The sequence below is a fragment of the Sus scrofa genome, chromosome 12 (genome assembly GCF_000003025.6).
Source record: "Sus scrofa isolate TJ Tabasco breed Duroc chromosome 12, Sscrofa11.1, whole genome shotgun sequence".
In the NCBI taxonomy this organism is placed as follows: domain Eukaryota; kingdom Metazoa; phylum Chordata; class Mammalia; order Artiodactyla; family Suidae; genus Sus; species Sus scrofa.
The window spans coordinates 44,998,815-45,016,939 of NC_010454.4; the positions used below are offsets into that span (position 1 = coordinate 44,998,815).

General features: G+C 43.5%; 1 protein-coding gene across 4 annotated transcripts in view; it reads right to left on the bottom strand.

Annotated features, from left to right (window-relative positions):
* Positions 1 to 18,125, bottom strand: part of FAM222B (family with sequence similarity 222 member B) — a 90,113-nt gene that overhangs the window by 12,740 nt on the left and 59,248 nt on the right. For all 4 annotated transcript variants that reach the window (XM_021067489.1, XM_013989986.2, XM_021067488.1 and 1 more), the window contains exon 2: positions 15,878 to 15,999. In XM_021067489.1, the coding sequence (XP_020923148.1) occupies positions 15,878 to 15,959 (82 nt within the window). In that variant the 5' untranslated portion in view covers positions 15,960 to 15,999. The remainder of the gene's footprint in view (positions 1 to 15,877; positions 16,000 to 18,125) is intronic.

Sequence of the window (18,125 nt, forward strand, 5' to 3'; positions counted from 1 at the left end):
TCTCCCTTGAGTATTATAGTGGCTGTGGGTTTGTCATAAATGGCTTTTATTATGTTAAAGTTTATTATGTTAAAGTATGTTTGGTACACTTCATCCATAAAGCCATCTGGTCCTGGACTTTTGTCGGTAGAGAGTGTTTTTATTACATACTCAATTTCATTGCTATAACATACCCACTTGGTAAGAGTTATCATGAATGAATGTTGGATTTTGTCTAAAGTTTTTTCCACATCTATTTAGATGATCATGTGATCATCTTTTGTTAATGTGGTATATGATGTTGATAGATTTGCATATGTTGAACCATCTTTGTGGACCTGGGATGAATCCCACTTGGTCATAGTGTATGATCTTTTTATATGCTGTTGGATTCAGCTAAAATGTTGTTGAGAATTTTGCATCTATAGTCATCAAAGATACTGGCCTATAATTTTCTTTTCTTTTTTTTTTTTTTTTTTTTGTCTTTTTTTTTGTTGTTGTTGTTGCTATTTCTTGGGCCGCTCCCTCGGCATATGGAGGTTCCCAGGCTAGGGGTTGAATTGGAGCTGTAGCCACCGGCCTACGCCAGAGCCACAGCAACGCGGGATCCGAGCCACGTCTGCAACCTACACCACAGCTCACAGCAACGCTGGAACGTTAACCCACTGAACAAGGGCAGGGACCGAACCCGCAACCTCATGGTTCCTAGTTGTATTCGTTAACCACTGCACCACGACGGGAACTCCTTATTTTCTTTTTTCGTGGTATCTATCTGGTTTTGGTATTAGTGTTGATGGTGGATGTCTTTGGGAGTGTTCCTTCTACTTCACTGTCTTGGAGAAGTTTAAGAAGGATGGGTGTAAGTTCTTTGTATGTTTGGTACACTTCATCCATGAAGCCATCTGGTCCTGGACTTTTGTTGGTAGGGAGTGTTTTTATTACATACTCAATTTCACTGCTAGTAATCGGTCTGTTCAGTTGATCAATTTCTTCCTGATTCAGTTTTGGCAAGCTGTATGTCTCTAAGAAACTGTCCATTTCTTATAGGTTTTCAAATTGGTTGGCATATAATTGTTCATAGTATTCTTTCATGGTTTTTTGTATTTCTGCAGTACCTGTTGTGATTTCCCCTTTTTTTTTTTTTTTTTTTTTTGTCTTTTGTCTTTTTGTCTTTTGTTGTTGTTGTTGTTGCTATTTCTTGGGCCGCTCCCTCGGCATATGGAGGTTCCCAGGCTAGGGGTCCAATCGGAGCTGTAGCCACCGGCCTACGCCAGAGCCACAGCAACGCAGGATCCGAGCCGCGTCTGCAACCTACACCACAGCTCACGGCAACGCCGGATCGTTAACCCACTGAGCAAGGGCAGGGACCGAACCCGCAACCTCATGGTTCCTAGTCGGATTCGTTAACCACTGCGCCACGAAGGGAACTCCAATTTCCCCTTTTTCATTTCACCTTCCTTCCTCCCTCCCTCGCTCTGTATTTTTTATTTATTTTTTATTTTTTTGTCTTTCTAGGGCTGCAGTCTTGGCATATGGAAGTTCCCAGGCTAGGGGTTGAATTGGAGCTGTGGCCTACACCACAGCCACAGCAATGCCAGATCTGAGCTGCACCTGCGACCTACACCACAGGTCATGGAAATGCCAGATCCTTTAACCTGATGAGTGAGGCTAGGGGTCAAACCTGTGTCCTCATGGATACTAGTCAGGTTTGTTTCTGCTGAGCCTCAACAGGAACTCCTCTTATTTTGAGTTTTCTCTCCTTTTCTTGGTGAGTCTGGCCAAAGGTTTGTCAATTTTGTTTACCCTTACCAAGAACCAGCTCTTGATTTTAATGATTTTTTAATATTGTTTTGAATCTCTATTTTATTTCCTCTCTGATCTTTATGATTTCCTTCCTTCTACTGACTTTAGTTTTTGTTTGTTCTGCTTTTTCTAATGCTTTTAGGTGGTACATTAAGTTGTTAATTTGAGATTTTTCTTCTTTTCTGAGGAAGGCCTGTATCACTATGCACTTCCCTTTAAGAACTGCCTTTGCAGCATCCATAGATTTTGAATGGCTGTGTCTTCACTATCATTTGTCTCAAAGATTTTTGCGTGTGTGTCTTTTGAGGGCTGCAGCCGCAGCATGTGGAGGTTCCCAGGCTAGGTAGGGGTCTAATTGAAGCTACAGCTGCTGGCCTACACCACAGCCAGAGCAATGCCAGATCCAAGCCTCGTCTGCAATCTATGCCACAGCTCATGGCAATGCCAGATCCTTAATCCACTGAATGAAGCCAGGGATCAACCTCACAACCTCACGGTTCCTAGTCAGACTTGTTTCCACTGCGCCACAATGAGAACTCCTGCTTGAGGTATTTTTTAATTTCTGTTTTGATTTTTCTTCTTTTTTTTTTTTTTTTTTTTTTTTTTTTTTGGCTTTTTAAGGCTGCACCCAAGGGATATGGAGGTTCCCAAACCAGGGGTCTAATCAGACCTACAGCTGCTGGCCTACGCCACAGCCATAGCCATGCCAGATCCGAGCTGCGTCTGCAACCTACACCACAGCTCATGGCAACGCCGGATCCTTAACCCACTGAACAAGGCCAGGGAGTGAACCTTCAACCTCATGGTTACTAGTCAGATTCATTTCTGCTGTGCCACAACAGGAACACCCATTATTATTTTAATAACATATTGTTTCGTCCCCATGTAGTCAGGTTTTTTCTTTTCCTGTAGTTGATTCCTAGTTTCATGCCATTGTGGTCAGAGAAGATATTTGAAATAATTTCCATACTCTTAAAAATTTGTTGACGTTAGTTTTGTGCCCCACTATGCGGCCAATCCTTGAGAGTGGTTCCATGTGCACTTGAAAAGAATGTATATTCTGATTTTTTTGGATGTAATCCCCTAAAAATGTCAATTAAGTCTAACTTTTCTATTGTGTCATTTAGGACCTCTGTTGCCTTATTGATTCTCCATCCAGAAGATCTGTCCTTTGATGTGAGTAGGGTGCTAAAGTCTCCTACTAGTTTTGTATTCCCATCAATTTCTCTTTTAATGTCCGTTACTATTTGTTCTATATATTTGGGTCCCATATTAGGGGCATATATATTGATGACTGTAATATCCTCTTCTTGAATGGATCCTTTTATCGTTAAATAGTTCTTTCTTTGTCTGTCTTTATGGCCTTCGTTTTAAAGTCTATTTTGTCTGATATGAGTATTGAAATTCCTCCTTTCCTGTATTTTCCATTCACATGAAATATCTTTTTTCAGAGCTCCCATTGTGGCTCAGTGGTTAACGAATCCGACTAGAGACCATGAAGTTGAGGGTTGGATCCCTGACCTCACCCAGTGGCTTAAGGATACGGTGTTGCCACGAGTTATGGTGTAGGTTGCAGACGAAGCTCAGATCTGGCGTAGGCCAGAGGCCACAGCTCTGATTTGACCCCTAGCCTGGGAACCTCCATATGCTGAGGGAGTGGCCCTAGAAAAGACAAAAAGACAAAAACAAACAAACGAACCCAGAAATATCTTTTTCCATCCCCTCACTTTCAATTTACATGTGTCCTTTACCCTAAAGTGAGTCTCTGTAGGCAGCATGTTGTAGGCTTTTTTTTTTTTTGTCTTTTTGCCATTTTCTTGGGCCACTCCTGTGGCATATGGAGGTTCCCAGACTAGGGGTCAAATCGGAGCTGTAGCTGCCAGCCTACACCAGAGCCACAGCAGCAAGGGATCCGAGCAGCGTCTGCAACCTACACTACAGCTCGCGGCAACGCCGGATCCTTAACCCACTGAGCAAGGCCAGGGGTTGAACCTGCAACCTCCTGGTTCCTAGTTGGATTCATTAACCGGGAACTCCTGTAGGCTCTTTTTTTTCATCCAGTCAGCCACACTGTCTTTTGATTGGAGCATTTAGTCCATTGATTTTTGAGGTGATTATCAATAAATATGTATTTATTGCCATTTTAAACCTTGTTTTCCAGTTGATTCTATGATCCTCCTTTGTTCTTTTATTTTGGTTGGATGATTACCTTTTACGCTTGTGTCCTCTTTTCAGTTTTTGTGCATGTACTGTCTGGTTATGATTTGTGGTTGCCCTGTTTTTCAAGTCTGTTAACCCCTTCCTATAGCTCCTTGCCTGACAGTCATATAGGCTCAATCACATTCTTTAAAAAAAAAAAAAAAAAAAGATTTTCTCACTTTCTTTCCCTACGTTTTATAATTTTGAAGTCCTTTTCTAACATCTTCATATTTGTCCTTTTGCTGTTCCTTGTTTGTTGCTTCTACAATAGGGTTTTTGTTTTTGTTTTTTTTCCTTTTAGATCTATACAATGGCTTATTTAAATGACTGCTTTCCTATTGTGATTTCCTCCATTCTATTTCTTTTTTTTTTTTTTTTATAAATTTTTTTATTTTCCCACTGTACAGCAAGGGGGTCAGGTTATCCTTACATGTATACATTACAATTACATTTTTTCCCCTACCCTTTCTTCTGCTGCAACATGAGTATCTAGACAAAGTTCTCAATGCTATTCAGCAGGATCTCCTTGTAATCTATTCTTTTTTTTTTTCTGCTGCACATGAGTATCTAGACAAGTTCTCAATGCTATTCAGGATCTCCTTGTAATCTATTCTAAGTTGTGTCTGATAAGCCCAAGCTCCCGATCCCTCCCACTCCCTCCCCCTCCCATCAGGCAGCCACAAGTCTCTTCTCCAAGTCCATGATTTTCTTTTCTGAGGAGATGTTCATTTGTGCTGGATATTAGCTTCCAGTTATAAGTGATATCATATGGTATTTGTCTTTGTCTTTCTGGCTCATTTCACTCAGGATGAGATTCTCTAGTTCCATCCATGTTGCTGCAAATGGCATTATGTCATCCTTTTTTTATGGCTGAGTAGTATTCCATTGTGTATATATACCACGTCTTCCGAATCCAAACATCTGTCGATGGACATTTGGGTTGTTTCCATGTCCTGGCTATTGTGAATAGTGCTGCAATGAACATGCGGGTGCACGTGTCTCTTTTAGGTAGAGTTTTGTCCGGATAGATGCCCAAGAGTGGGATTGCAGGGTCATATGGAAGTTCTATGTATAGATTTCTAAGGTATCTCCAAACTGTTCTCCATAGTGGCTGTACCAGTTTACATTCCCACCAACAGTGCAGGAGGGTTCCCTTTTCTCCACAGCCCCTCCAGCACTTGTTATTTGTGGATTAATGATGGCCATTCTGACTGGTGTGAGGTGATATCTCATGGTAGTTTTGATTTGCATTTCTCTCATAATCAGCGATGTTGAGCATTTTTTCATGTGTTTGTTGGCCATCTGTATATCATCTTTGGAGAAATGTCTATTTAGGTCTTTTGCCCATTTTTCCAATGATTGATTGGTTTTTTTGCTGTTGGGTTGTATAAGTTGTTTATATATTCTAGAGATTAAGCCCTTGTCAGTTGCATCATTTGAAACTGTTTTCTCCCATTCTGTAAGTTGTCTTTTTGTTTTCTTTTGGGTTTCCTTTGCTGTGCAAAAGCTTTTCAGTTTGATGAGGTCCCATGGGTTTATTTTTGCTCTAATTTCTATTGCTTTGGGAGACTGACCTGCATTCTATTTCTTACTTCTTTTTTAAAGGAGCCCTTTCAGTATTTCTTCTAGAATGGGTTTAGTATTTTTTTTGTTTGTGTTTGCTGGATAAATTCTTTATTTATTTATTTATTTATTTTAGGACAACACCCTCAGCATATGGAGGTTACCAGGCCAGGGGCTGAATCAGAGCTGTGGCCGCTGGCCTACACCACAGTGACAGCAACTCAAGATCTGAGCCATGTCTGTGATCTACACCACAGCTCACAGCAATGCTGGATCCTTAACTCACTGAGTGAGGCCAGGGATAGAACCTACATCCTCATGGATGCTAGTCAGATTTGTTTCCGCTAGGCCATAACGGGAACTCTGAGAATTCTTTATTTCTCCTTCTATTTTAAAAGATATTCTTGCTGGGTAGAGTATTCTAGGCTGCAGATTTTTTCCTTTTAAGACTCTGAATAAATCTTGCCACTCTCTTCTGGCCTGTAGTGTTTCTGTAGAGCAATCAGCTGATAGCCTTATGGGGGTTCCCTTATAATTATTTGTTTTTTCTCTTGCTGCCTTGAGAATCCTCTGTTTTAACTGCCATTTTTATTATGTCTTGGTGTGGGCCTGTTTGGATTCAACTTGTTTGTGGCCCTCTATGCTTCCTCTATCTTGATATCTGTTTCCCTGAGATTTGAAAAGTTTTCAGCCATAATTGCTTCATATATATTTTTAATCCCCTTTGCTTTTTCTTCTCCTTCTGGAATCCCTATTATGTGTTGACTGGCCTGCTTTATATTATTCCATAGACCTCTTATATTTGCTTTCAGATTTTTTCATTTTGTTTTGTCTTCTGCCCTGTTTCGCTGATTTCCATGATTCTATCTTCAAAGTCACTAATTCATTCCTCTGCATTATTCATTCTGCTCTTCAGTGCCTTTAACTCAGCTTGTGTCCCTGCAAATGATTTTTCTAACTTTCTTGGCTCCTCCTTATGTTTTCTAGTTCCTTTCTAAAGTAATCTGCATTATTGTTCATATCTGCTCTTAATTCCTTCATATCTGCTCTTAATTGCTTCAGTATTTTCACTATCTCCTTTTTGAACTTGGTGTCTGTTAGATTGCAGAGATGTGTTTCATTATTTGCTCCTTCAGGTGAATTCTCCTGTTCTTTTAATTGGGAATGGTTCCTGAGCTTCTTCATTTTGCTTGTATTTTTCTATTCTGTGAGTTTAGGATAAACGACTACTGTAGACTTGGAGGGTTATTTATATGTGAGAGCACTCCTGGGTATTTTGCGAGGGCTTACTATTTGTTTTTGGTGTGAGGGCTGCTTTGGTGTCTCTTTCCTCAGTGTGTGCAGGCTGTTATCGCCTTGATAGGGTGCTGTGTGCACTTCCAGGGAGACAGAGGCAATGGGCAGGGCCAGTAGCCAGTGCCTGGTTGCTGGGTCCTTGATAGGGGCAAGTACCTGCAGGAGGTGGAGCCAGGCTGCTCCTAGTTGCAGGGCCCTGGGAAGTGGCAGTGATCTTCAGGTGGGGTAAGTTGCACCCACAGTGTTTGGCAGTAGCAGCAGGGCGTGTGCATTCTCAGGGGAGTGACAGCAACAATGGGTGGTGCTTGGTTGCAGTGCCTCCTCTGCACTGACCTCTGAGGTAACTGGGGCCACAGGTGGTGTCTGTTCATGGACCCCTAGTGGTGGTGGGCCAGGCCCACCTCTGGTATCTGAGGTGACTGCCATGGTTCACCCCCGTCTGTAGATCATGCAAGAGGCACTGCACTGCAATTAGCCTGTGCAGGAGGCTCCCTGCCCTCTGAGAGTCTGCATGTTTGCAGGGAAAGATATTCCTATGGTGGTCCACCCCACCTCTCACTGTCCCCAACAATGGTGCCTTGCTTCTCCTGAGGGCCCAGACCTCCTCCCAGGTTCTCTTGGCTGTGGCATTCTAATCCCCAGCCTGTGGCACCCTGCTCCTGGCCCCTCAGGCTGTCTCGTCCTTTCCCCAGAACTGACTTCTAGACCTGAGTTGCAGCACCTAGCCCCACCTGAGCGTCTCAGGCTGTGGTGTCTGGGGGCAGTGCTATCAATGGTCTGTGCGGCTCTCACTCTACTTCGCCCTCCTCAGTCCAGTTGCTGTGCTTTTCTCCAAGACTTTAAGGTCCCTCCATCTCAGATGATCTCCCCATTAGTTAGGTGACTTCCCAGAGTGTGGGTTCCTTTCCTCTTTCCCAGCTCCCTTGTGGAAGTGTTTAGTCCTGTTCTGATTCCTTTTCTTTTTTTCCTTTTCTACCCAGTTATAGGGAGGTTTCTTGCCCTTTTTGGAGGTTTAAGGTTTTCTGCCAGTGTTCAGTAGATGTTCTGTGCAAATTGTTCTATATATGGATAGAGTTGGTTTTTTTTTTTTTTTTTTTTTTGTTTTTTTGTCTTTTGTTGTTGTTGTTATTGTTGTTGTTGCTGTTGTTGCTATTTCTTGGGCCGCTCCCGCGGCATATGGAGGTTCCCAGGCTAGGGGTTGAATGGAGCTGTAGCCGCCGGCCTACGCCAGAGCCACAGCAACACGGGATCCAAGCCGCGTCTGCAACCTACACCACAGCTCACGGCAACGCCGGATCATTAACCCACTGAGCAAGGGCAGGGACCGAACCCGCAACCTCATGGTTCCTAGTCGGATTCGTTAACCACTGCGCCACGACAGGAACTCCTGGATAGAGTTTTTTAATGTGTTTGCAGGAGAGGGTGAGTACCATATCCTAACTCCGCTGCCATCTTGATCCCTCTGGATTTGTTTTCGTTGTTTTTTTCTTCCCTTCTTGTCTCTTGTAGTTTGACGACTATCTTTAGTGTTGTATTTGTTCGTTTTTTGTCTTTTTGCCTTTTCTAGGGCTGCTCCTGTGGCATATGGAGGTTCCCAGGATAGGGGTCGAATTGGAGCTGTAGCCACCGGCCTACACCAGAGCCACAGCAACACGGGATCTGAGCCGCATCTGCGACCTACACCACAGCTCACGGCAATGCCAGATCCTTAACCCACTGAACAAGGCCAGGGATCGAACCCACAACCTCATGGTTCCTAGTTGGATTCATTAACCAATGAGCCATGACGGGAACTCTTTAGTGTTGTATTTGGATTGCTGTTTCTTATCTTTGTGTGTATCTATTGTAGATTTTTGGTTTGTAGTTACCATGAAGTTTTTTGATATATGAGTCTATCTATCTAGATATAGAGATATAGATTATCTAGATAGATATAGATTAGATAGCTAGATAGATAGACAGACAGATAGATAGGTACAAGATTGTTTAACGCTGTTGATTTGTTAATTGAAAGTGTATCTCCAGTATCCTGCATTTGTATCCTCCTGTCATGATTTCTGGCTTTCGTAGCATATTTGTGTTTGGATCATATCCTACCCTTACTATATGTATGCCTTTACTGGTGAGTCTTGCCATTTGTAATATTTTAGTTTCTAGTTGTGGCCTTTTCTTTTCCAACCTAGAGAAGTTCCTTTAGTATTTGTTGTAAACCTGGTTTAGTGGGACTGAATTCTCTTAGCTTTTGCTTATCTATAAAACTTTTGATTTCTCCTTCAAATCTTAATGAGAACCCTGCTGGGTATTCTTGGTTGGAGATTTTTTCCTTTCATCACTAAGTATATTGTACCACTTTTTTTAACTACTTAATGAATTTTATTACATTTATAGGTGTACAGCAATCATCACAACCAAATTTTACAGCATTTCCATCCCAAACCCTCAGTGCACCCCCCAACGCTGTGACCTGTCTCATTTGGAAACCGTAAGTTTTTCAAAGTCTGTGAGTCAATATCTGTTCTACAAAGAAGTTCACTGTGTCCATGAAACTCCCTTCTGGCCTTCAGAGTTTCTGCTGAAAATCAGACGATAATCTTAGCAGGGTTCCCTTGTAGCTGTTTCTTTTCCCTAGCTGCTTTCAATATTTTCTGTCTTTTATTCAGTTTGTCTTTAATTTATTCAGTTTGATTAATATGTGCCTTGGGGTGTTCCTCCTTGGGTGTATTTTATATGGTATTCGTTGTGCTTCCTTAATTTGAGTGAGTGATTCCCATGTTAGATAAGTTTTCGGCTACTGTGTCTACAAATATTTTCTTTGGCCCTTTCTCCATCTCTTCTCCTCCTGACACCTCTATAATACAGACGTTGGTGTGTTTAATGTAGTCCCAGAATTAGACTGTCTTCATTTCTTTTCAATCTTTTTTCTCTTTTCCATTCCACATCAGTGATTTCCACTACTTTGTCATCCACTTCACTTATTTGTTCTTCTGCGTCATGTATTCTACTGTTGGTTTCTTCTAGTGAATTTATTTGTTATTGTATTTTGCATATCTGCTTGCTTAATCCTTAAATCTATTTCTTTGTTCAGTGTTTCTTGTAATTTATCAATCTTTGGTTCCAGTTTATTTCCAAGATCTTGAATCATCTTTGCTATCATTAACCTAAAGTCTTTTTCATGCAGGTTGGTAATGGAGGTTGGTGATCTCCAGATCACTTGGCTGTTTTTCTGGGGTTTTTTTTCTTGCTCCCTTATCTGAGTCATAATTCTCTGCCTTATCATTTGCTATAGACTTTTTGTGTCTCCTTTTTACAGACAATAGGGTGTAGCCTCTCTTGCCTCTGATGTCTGCTTCCCTTGTGGCTGAAGTTAGTACAGGGCTTGCTGCTGGCTTCCTGATGGGAGGGACTGGTGCCTGCCCACTGGTAGGTGGAACTGATTCTTATACCTCTGGTGGGTAGGGCTTTGTCTCTGGGTGTGAGGAGAGGTGGCTGTAGGCCTAGGGGGTGTTTTAGGCAGCCTGTTGGCTGATGGGTGGGGCCAGATTTTTCCAAAATGGCCACCTCTAGAGGAGTTCCCAGTGATGACTATTCCTGAGACCTTTGCCTCCAATGTCCTTTCCCCACAATAAGCCAGAGTCCTGCCCGTTTTCCATAAGGTCCTCCAAGAACCACAGGCAGGGGTTGACCCAGAGATTCCTATGGAGTCTGCTTTGCCCTGGGACCCAGTGCACATGCAAGCCTGTGTGCGCCTTTCAAGAGTGGTCTCCATTTCCCCCAGTCCTGTGGACCTCCTGCACACAAGCCCTCAAAGCCAAATGCTCTGAGGGTTCCTCTCCCCAATGCCAGATCCCCAAGCATGGGGACCGGATGTGGGGCTCAGAACTCTCACTCCCATGCGTGAGCCTCTGCAATATAGTTACTTTTCCAGTTTGTGAGCTGCCCACCAGATGGGTATGGGGTTGCTTATATTTCACAATTGCCCCTCCTACCGTCTTGATGTGGCCTCCTCTTTGTCTTCTGGAGTAGGATTTTTTTTTTTTTTTTTTGATAGTTTGCAGTCTATTTTGTTGAAGGTTGTTCAGCAGTTGGTTGTAATTTTGTCGCTTTTATGAGAGAAGGTGAACTCCAGTCCTTCTACTCCACCATCTTAATCCCATCCCTGCCTCCACTCATGCTGACAGCAGAGAGAAATCAGAATCAAAGCAAGGTGCAAGTGTGGACACAGGCTACAGTATGGTAAGGAAGAATCTCAAGGATGAGATGAACATATTGGACAAGACAGAGGCCACATTCTAGGAATCCAACATCACCCACTTCATATACCAGACTTAAGCCTTACAAATGAGCCAAGTCTGAGTTCCCATCGTGGCTCAGCAGTAACAAACCCAACTAGGATGCATGAGGATGCAGGTTCAATTCCTGGCCTCGCTTAGTGGGTTAAAGGATCCGGTGTTGCTGTGAGCTTGTGAGCTGTGGTGTAAGTTGCAGCCACAGCTCAGATCCCACATTGCTGTGGCTCTGATATAGGCTGATGGCTACAACTCCAATCCTACCCTCTAGCCTGGGAACTTCCATATGCCGCAAGTGCGGCCTTTTTTTTTTTTTTTTTTTTTGTCTTTTTGCCTTTTCCGGAGCCGCTCCCGTGGCATATGGAGGTTCTCAGGCTAGGGGTCGAATCGGAGCTGTAGCCACTGGCTTATGCCACAGCCACAGCAATGTGGGATCGGAGCCGTGTCTGCAACCTACACCACAGCTCACAGCAACGCCAGATCCTTAACCCACTGAGCAAGGCCAGGGATCAAACCTGCAACCTCATGTTTTCTAGTCGGATTTGTTAACCACTGTGCCACGACGGGAACTCCAATGTAGCTCTAAAAAGACCTTTAAAAAAAAAAAAAAAGCCAAGTTTTGGAGTTCTGCTGTGGCACAGGGGGTTAAGGACCTAGCCTTATTGCTATGGCACCACGGGTTCAATCCCTGGCCAGGGAACTCCCACATGCCATGGGAGTGGCCAAAAAAAAGGGAAAAAAAGAGTCAGGTTTTCCTCGGTACTTGGAAAACTCAGTCCCCACACTGGTACCTTGGAGAAGAAAAGTTTCTTTCCTCTGTATCAGGGTCCTCTAAGTGCACAGCTAACACAAGCTTTGCAAGCAACTTATTTAACTACCTGGTACGAATAGTGTCATTAATGGAGACATAAGGTAGTGTAGAGAACAGAGAATCTGTGGTTAGAAAAAAAGAGATCTGGATTCCAGCACTAGTTTTATTATCTGACTACTCAGTCTCTCACTTATCATTTACTAGCAGGGATGATACCTGCTGTCCTGACTCACAGAATTACTGTGATCAAGAGATCCAATGAACAGGAAAATGCTCTGTGAAGAGGAGCCATTTCTGTCTATAGTTATTATTCAAGGATAGCAGGTTGGCTGAGATCGCCCACAGACAAGACAAAATAGTGTAGGACCCCCTGGACTTGACTCTGCATTAAATGAATCAGAGAAAGCACTGTCGTCTCTTTGGGGAAGTGGGGGTGGGGTGGATCTCCCTGAATCCAGGCTTCCCTTTGGGGACTGTCCCATTTATCCTTCTATTTTTGAAGGTCAGAAGACATGGGTGGCACATGCAGAAAGAACCTTTATCTACAAGCAGGAAGACATAGGCAGTATGTTTCAAACACAGGCTCTGAAGTCTGACCCAAGTGCGAGTTCTAGCCCACTGAATGGTAATGTGACGATGACAACTGACAAAAACTGTGCGCCTCATTCTTACAACAAAGAGAGTTTTTCCACATGGAATTGTTGAGGAATGAACTGAATGAGAATATATATAAAAATACTCAAGACAGTACCTGGTGTATGGTAAGCACTCAACAAATGTTAGCTAATATTTCTGATATTTCTCTAGAGGTTATCCAGTCACTGGGCCAATTCACCATTTCCAGGCCTTTCCACTAGGGGGCAGAGATGTATACAACAAAGCAGTAAAGGAAAATTAATTTTGATATTGTCCTAGGCCCCAAGGCTCTACAATGAAAGAGGTCACAGTCATTGTCTAAAAGGTGATTTTAGGACCAATGACCTTAGGTTATTTCACTCATTCTACCCCAAAATACTGAGCCATCCTATATACCCACCATGAGCTGGAGAAATAGGAGCAGAGGCTTGGGATTAATAAAAAAAAAAAGTGACCAACAACATTGGGAGAAGATGGGTCAGAGGAAAACAAACTTGACAAGTACAAAGCCCCCAAATGGTTGGGGACTCAAAGCAAGTGACATCATGGAATAACAACCTAGAAAAGTTCTATGAGGACATTCACCTAACCTCGACTGTGGTCTTCCAACAAATGCAAGACCTAATCAAAGCCAAGATATCCTTTAATCCAGCCTGCACTACAGCAAATCACGTATCTAGGTTGGGAAATGCATTACATCCTCCTATATGTCTAGAAAAGGAAGAGAAGAGAAAATGCTGGCGTTAGGCTGGACCAATCCTGTGATTCTGTATACACAGCAACTCAAGCATGGGAAAAGTCATTAACCAAAGGGCTTACGGTGTTGGGTCAAGAATCCACCTATTTCCTCTCCTAACCCCAACCCATCTCTCCTGCCTTGAACTGACTCTTACAATATAAGGTATATTAAGCTACAAATATCTGTACCCTATGCCCACCCGAGCAGACACCAAGTTGTGTTTTGAGCAACTTTTAAGACCCTCTTGAGGATGGGAGCAGGGAAAGGCTGAAGAGCAGTCACAAGACTAGCTTTAGGTCTCTGTAGCTGACAGGCCTGGGCTCTGAGCAGCTTCGTGGCTGCTGGTTTCCAAAGGAGACAGCTTATGCTTCACCTCACCTTAACTGTAAATGCTTAATGCCAACAGCTATGAGTCACATGATAGGATTTTTTCAAAAATACATTTTGGGAGAGGAAAGAAGAAAGCAAGATTTAAGCAAGCTTAAAAACACCACTGGGTTTTCTCCTTTGGAGAAGTCTGAGTGTAGTTAAAGAGAGGAAAAAGAGAGTCGAAGAGATTCAAATACACTGTCCCCCAAATGGACAGGTAGGCCTGAAACCAGGGAGGAAGGATACCTTCATTCTTAAATAGAGATTCGGGGCAGTGGCTAGCAGAGACTACTTGGGGAGAAGGAGGAAAAGGTCCAAAGTCAGCCTCTAAGACCAAGCTGCCAATAACGTCTTTCCTTTCAACTGGCTCAGCCCTTGACAGCACATCTTTGGGTGAAGCTGTCAGAATGTGTTAAGGAATCAAGCAGAACAACAGTGAGCTGCTCACTGTCATCTTACCGTATGCCTCCAAGTACACTCCCTCCTCACTTGTGCCTCTAGAAGCCTGGAACCAGTCACAATGCAGTGAGCATGCAGATATGGGTGGCCAGGAAACACAGACAACTTTCTCATGCAATTATCACTTAGAAAGAGAAAGGCTGGGGAAGGGCTGAACAGCAGGTCTTGCTTACTATGTCAAGCAGCTGAGAAGGAAGACTGTCACCTCTGGCTGTGTCATTACACAAGGTGGATTCACTGGCCAAATTCTAGAACTAGCCAGGCTCTGAGTCTCAAAAAAAGGAAGTCAAGAGGCTAGACCATTTTTAACTTCTGAAGATGATCTCAAAAGGAGAACCGGGTGGCAAACTACAGCCTACAGGCCAACACAGCTGCTGTGCTTTTCTAGAAAGTTATACTGGAGCACAGCCACACTCACTTGTTTACATACTGTCCACAGGTGCCTATGCTCAGTGACAGTAGAGAAGTGAGTATGTGCAACAAAGACTCTAAGGTGTGATTCACAAACCCTAAAATATATACCATCTGACCCTTTATAGAAAAAGTTTGCCAATCTGTCACAAAGGATTCAGGTAAGGTGCTGAAACTCCTTTTCTACGAAAGGGGAAGCCTAGATGCCTCATTGATTTCTTCCCTTTTTGCTCTGAAATGAAGGTCTATTCCAAATTTAGGGCATTTTACACTTGATACTATACGTGGTACTGAGCCAGGAACAGAATCTTTTCCTTGCACATCACAAAGTACAAGGACAGAAGGTTGGACTCGGGGAAAACATGAAGTATAAACTAATTCCAGCCAATTTAAGATAGAAGTCTAACAGACAGTAATTAACAACTCAATCTTGTGGGAAGAATATTAACCGGAATATGCCCAGAGAGACAGAGAAAGCTAGTTTCCTATCTCTTTTGGAAGCAAAAGCTTCTTTACTTGCTATCAATTGAGGGCAAAGGAACATAAGGCAGACAGCAAAGCCAAAGGGAACTGTCTGTTTCCATGGTAGAGAGTGCTCAGAGAGTTCAAAACAACAGCACAGTGGAAACAGTTTGTTTCAGAGGTACAGTAAGTAATCTAGACTGTTGAGTTTTTGTTCAATTCCTCACGGGTGTTCAAATTGGAACACTTCTTTGAAGTGGGAGATAGATATATATATATATATATATATATATATACACACACACTATAAAACTCCTTATAACCTTGTTGCTCAAGAGATAGCTATCAGCAACAATTAAAATTAAGATGATATAGGAGTTCCTGTCATGGTGCAGTGGAACCGAATCGGACTAGGAACAATGAGGTTGCGGGTTTGACCCCTGGCCTCACTCAGTGGGTTAAGGATCTGGCATTGCTTCGAGATGTGGTGTAGGTCACAGCTTGGCTCTGCCGTGGCTGTGGCTGTGGTGTAGGCCTGTAGCTGTAGCTCCTGATTTGACTCCTAGCCTGGGAACCTCCATAGGCCTTGGGTGTGGCCCTAAAAAGAAAAAAAACCCAAAACAAAAACAAGAACAAATTAAGATGATACACATTGGGAAATTCTAGTATTTAAGAGGACCTCTGATCAGAGCAGTGTCTCACATTGCTGACATTTTTACAGCTGCCTTCTTGCTGTTTGTGAAGAAGCAGTGTCTTGGAGATATCAAGGTCATGGTCAGTGTACCACAAACGTGCCTCCAGGACAGCCCAAACGTAGGGACAAAATAAAGGATCACATCCTTCCCTGGGATCCAGATTACTTACATTTCTGAAGTCCAGTGTTCATCTGCGTGTGAGAAAGAAGCTGAAAGGACAGGTCACCTGGCCCTGGTAGACAGGCTAGCATGGCAGACTGGCATCAACACAACATGAGGCAGTCACTCACACTGTAATGACAAAAAAACAAGGTCATGGAACACAAGGCAACTCACTCAAGGAATATACGGGGGATATCAGATATGAGCAGCAGAAGCCCAAGTTTAGATAGATAAGCAACTTAATCAGCAGCATGTCAGTTGAAAATACATCTATGTCTTTATCTGTAGCAACAATTTGATACCAACTATTACTATGACTGAAATATTTCAGTCAGCTCGGACACGTGGGTGGGGAAAATAAAAGCTAGAAAATACCTATCCCGGAGTTCCCATCATGGAACATCAGAAATGAATCTGGGAGTTCCCGTCGTGGCGCAGTGGTTAACGAATACAACTAGGAACCATGAGGTTGCGGTTTCGGTCCCTGCCCTTGCTCAGTGGGTTAACGATCTGGCGTTGCCGTGAGCTGTGGTGTAGGTTGCAGACGCGGCTCGGATCCCGCGTTGCTGTGGCTCTGGCGTAGGCCGGTGGCTACAGCTCCGATTCAACCCCTAGCCTGGGAACCTCCATATGCCGTGGGAGCGGCCCAAGAAATAGCAACAACAACAAAAGACAAAAAAAAAAAAAAAAAAAGAAATGAATCTGACTAGGAACCGTGAAATTTCAGGTTCAATCCCTGGCCCCATTCAGTGGGTTAAGGATCCAGCGTTGCGGTGAGCTGTGGTGTAGGTCACAGATGCAGCTCAGATCTGGCGTTGCTGTGGCTGTGGTGTAGGCCAGTGGCTACAGCTCCAATTAGACCCCTAGCCTGGGAACCTCCATATGCCTCAGGTGCAGCCCTATAAAGACAAAAAGACCAAAAAGAAAAAAGAAAATACCCATCCCCACAAGCAACTGAATGCACTCACTCGGCATTCGCACGCACTTCTTGTAGATGGCCTCTCCTTACTGCATTTGGATAAGCCCATGCGGCTGCCAGATAAAAGGCATGCTGGCTTTCATCTGTGCCCCAACTAAGGCAGGAGCAGAAAGGCTACGGCACAGTCTAACTGAAGTGAAGGAAAAGAGGATTTTTCTCTGAAAGCAGAACAGGGTTCCTGAGGAAAGCCTGCCCTCATAGGGCTTGACTTAGTCTATTCACAGTCCCGGTTGAGGGCTGGGGTGGTGAGACATTTCCAGAGGCAGCACAGTATTTTAGCTGCAAAGGCACCGAAAGTCCAACTTTCGACCCCAGATATCTGAACTCACTTTTAAAAGGAAGAAGGAGCAAAGCGTCCTAGTGGACAAAATTAACTACTATTAAAGCAAATTCTTTTTTTAAGTTTCTGGGGATTCACCTTTCCTGCTGCCTTTCACACCACTGAACCTCCTGGGCCCAAAAAGAAAAAAACTGCTTTGCTCTCAGGGTAAATCAAGGCAGTGGTAGGCTGCCAGCAGCCCCCTTTGGTCAGGTGATCCTGACATTATATCAGGATGGCACTGTTTCATCAGTGAAGTCTTCCAACAAGACATACACAGTCCAAGCAAGCGGACGCTGACGTGGCCGGCCTGCAGGGAAGGAAGCCTTGTCAACAACGCAAGCTCCCTGTGTACCACGGACCAAGCTTTCCTCAAACAAGTATGATGTACTAAAACACTGAATTCTTCTCTCATACTGCAAAACTCAGACATCAAGGTGGCATATTAAGGCCACAAGAAAAGATCATATTAGATCTAATACGTGGCATATTAGATCGTAACAAAAGAGGAATGAGGGAAAAGCTCAAATGTTAAAGACCACAAGACTTCTTTCTTTCCCTTAGAGGGCCCTCTCAGGTATGTGAAACGACCTCCTTGTCAGGATGAGTATCAGAGGGCTGAAGCTTCCAAGGCCAGGTAGCTGAAAAGATACTTTGTAAAAGAGGCTGCTCTAACCGTGTCTAAGATAGCAACTGCAGAGAGAACTGAAGAGTGAATGCCTCAATAGAGCTGCCCCAGAGTTCTGGCAAAGATTCAGTCCTTTCAGGTCTCTGGTGGGTGGCATGACAGAATGAACACAATGTGCCAACCTTAATGCCTCAAGAAATAAAAAGTCTTCTGTTGGGATCAAATGACTGAGGTACTGCTTACAATTCCTTCCCGTGTGAGTGCTGATCTCTATTTAATAATCTCTCCCCTCTGGTCCTAATATAGCTGAGGGCAAACTCTAAGGAAAG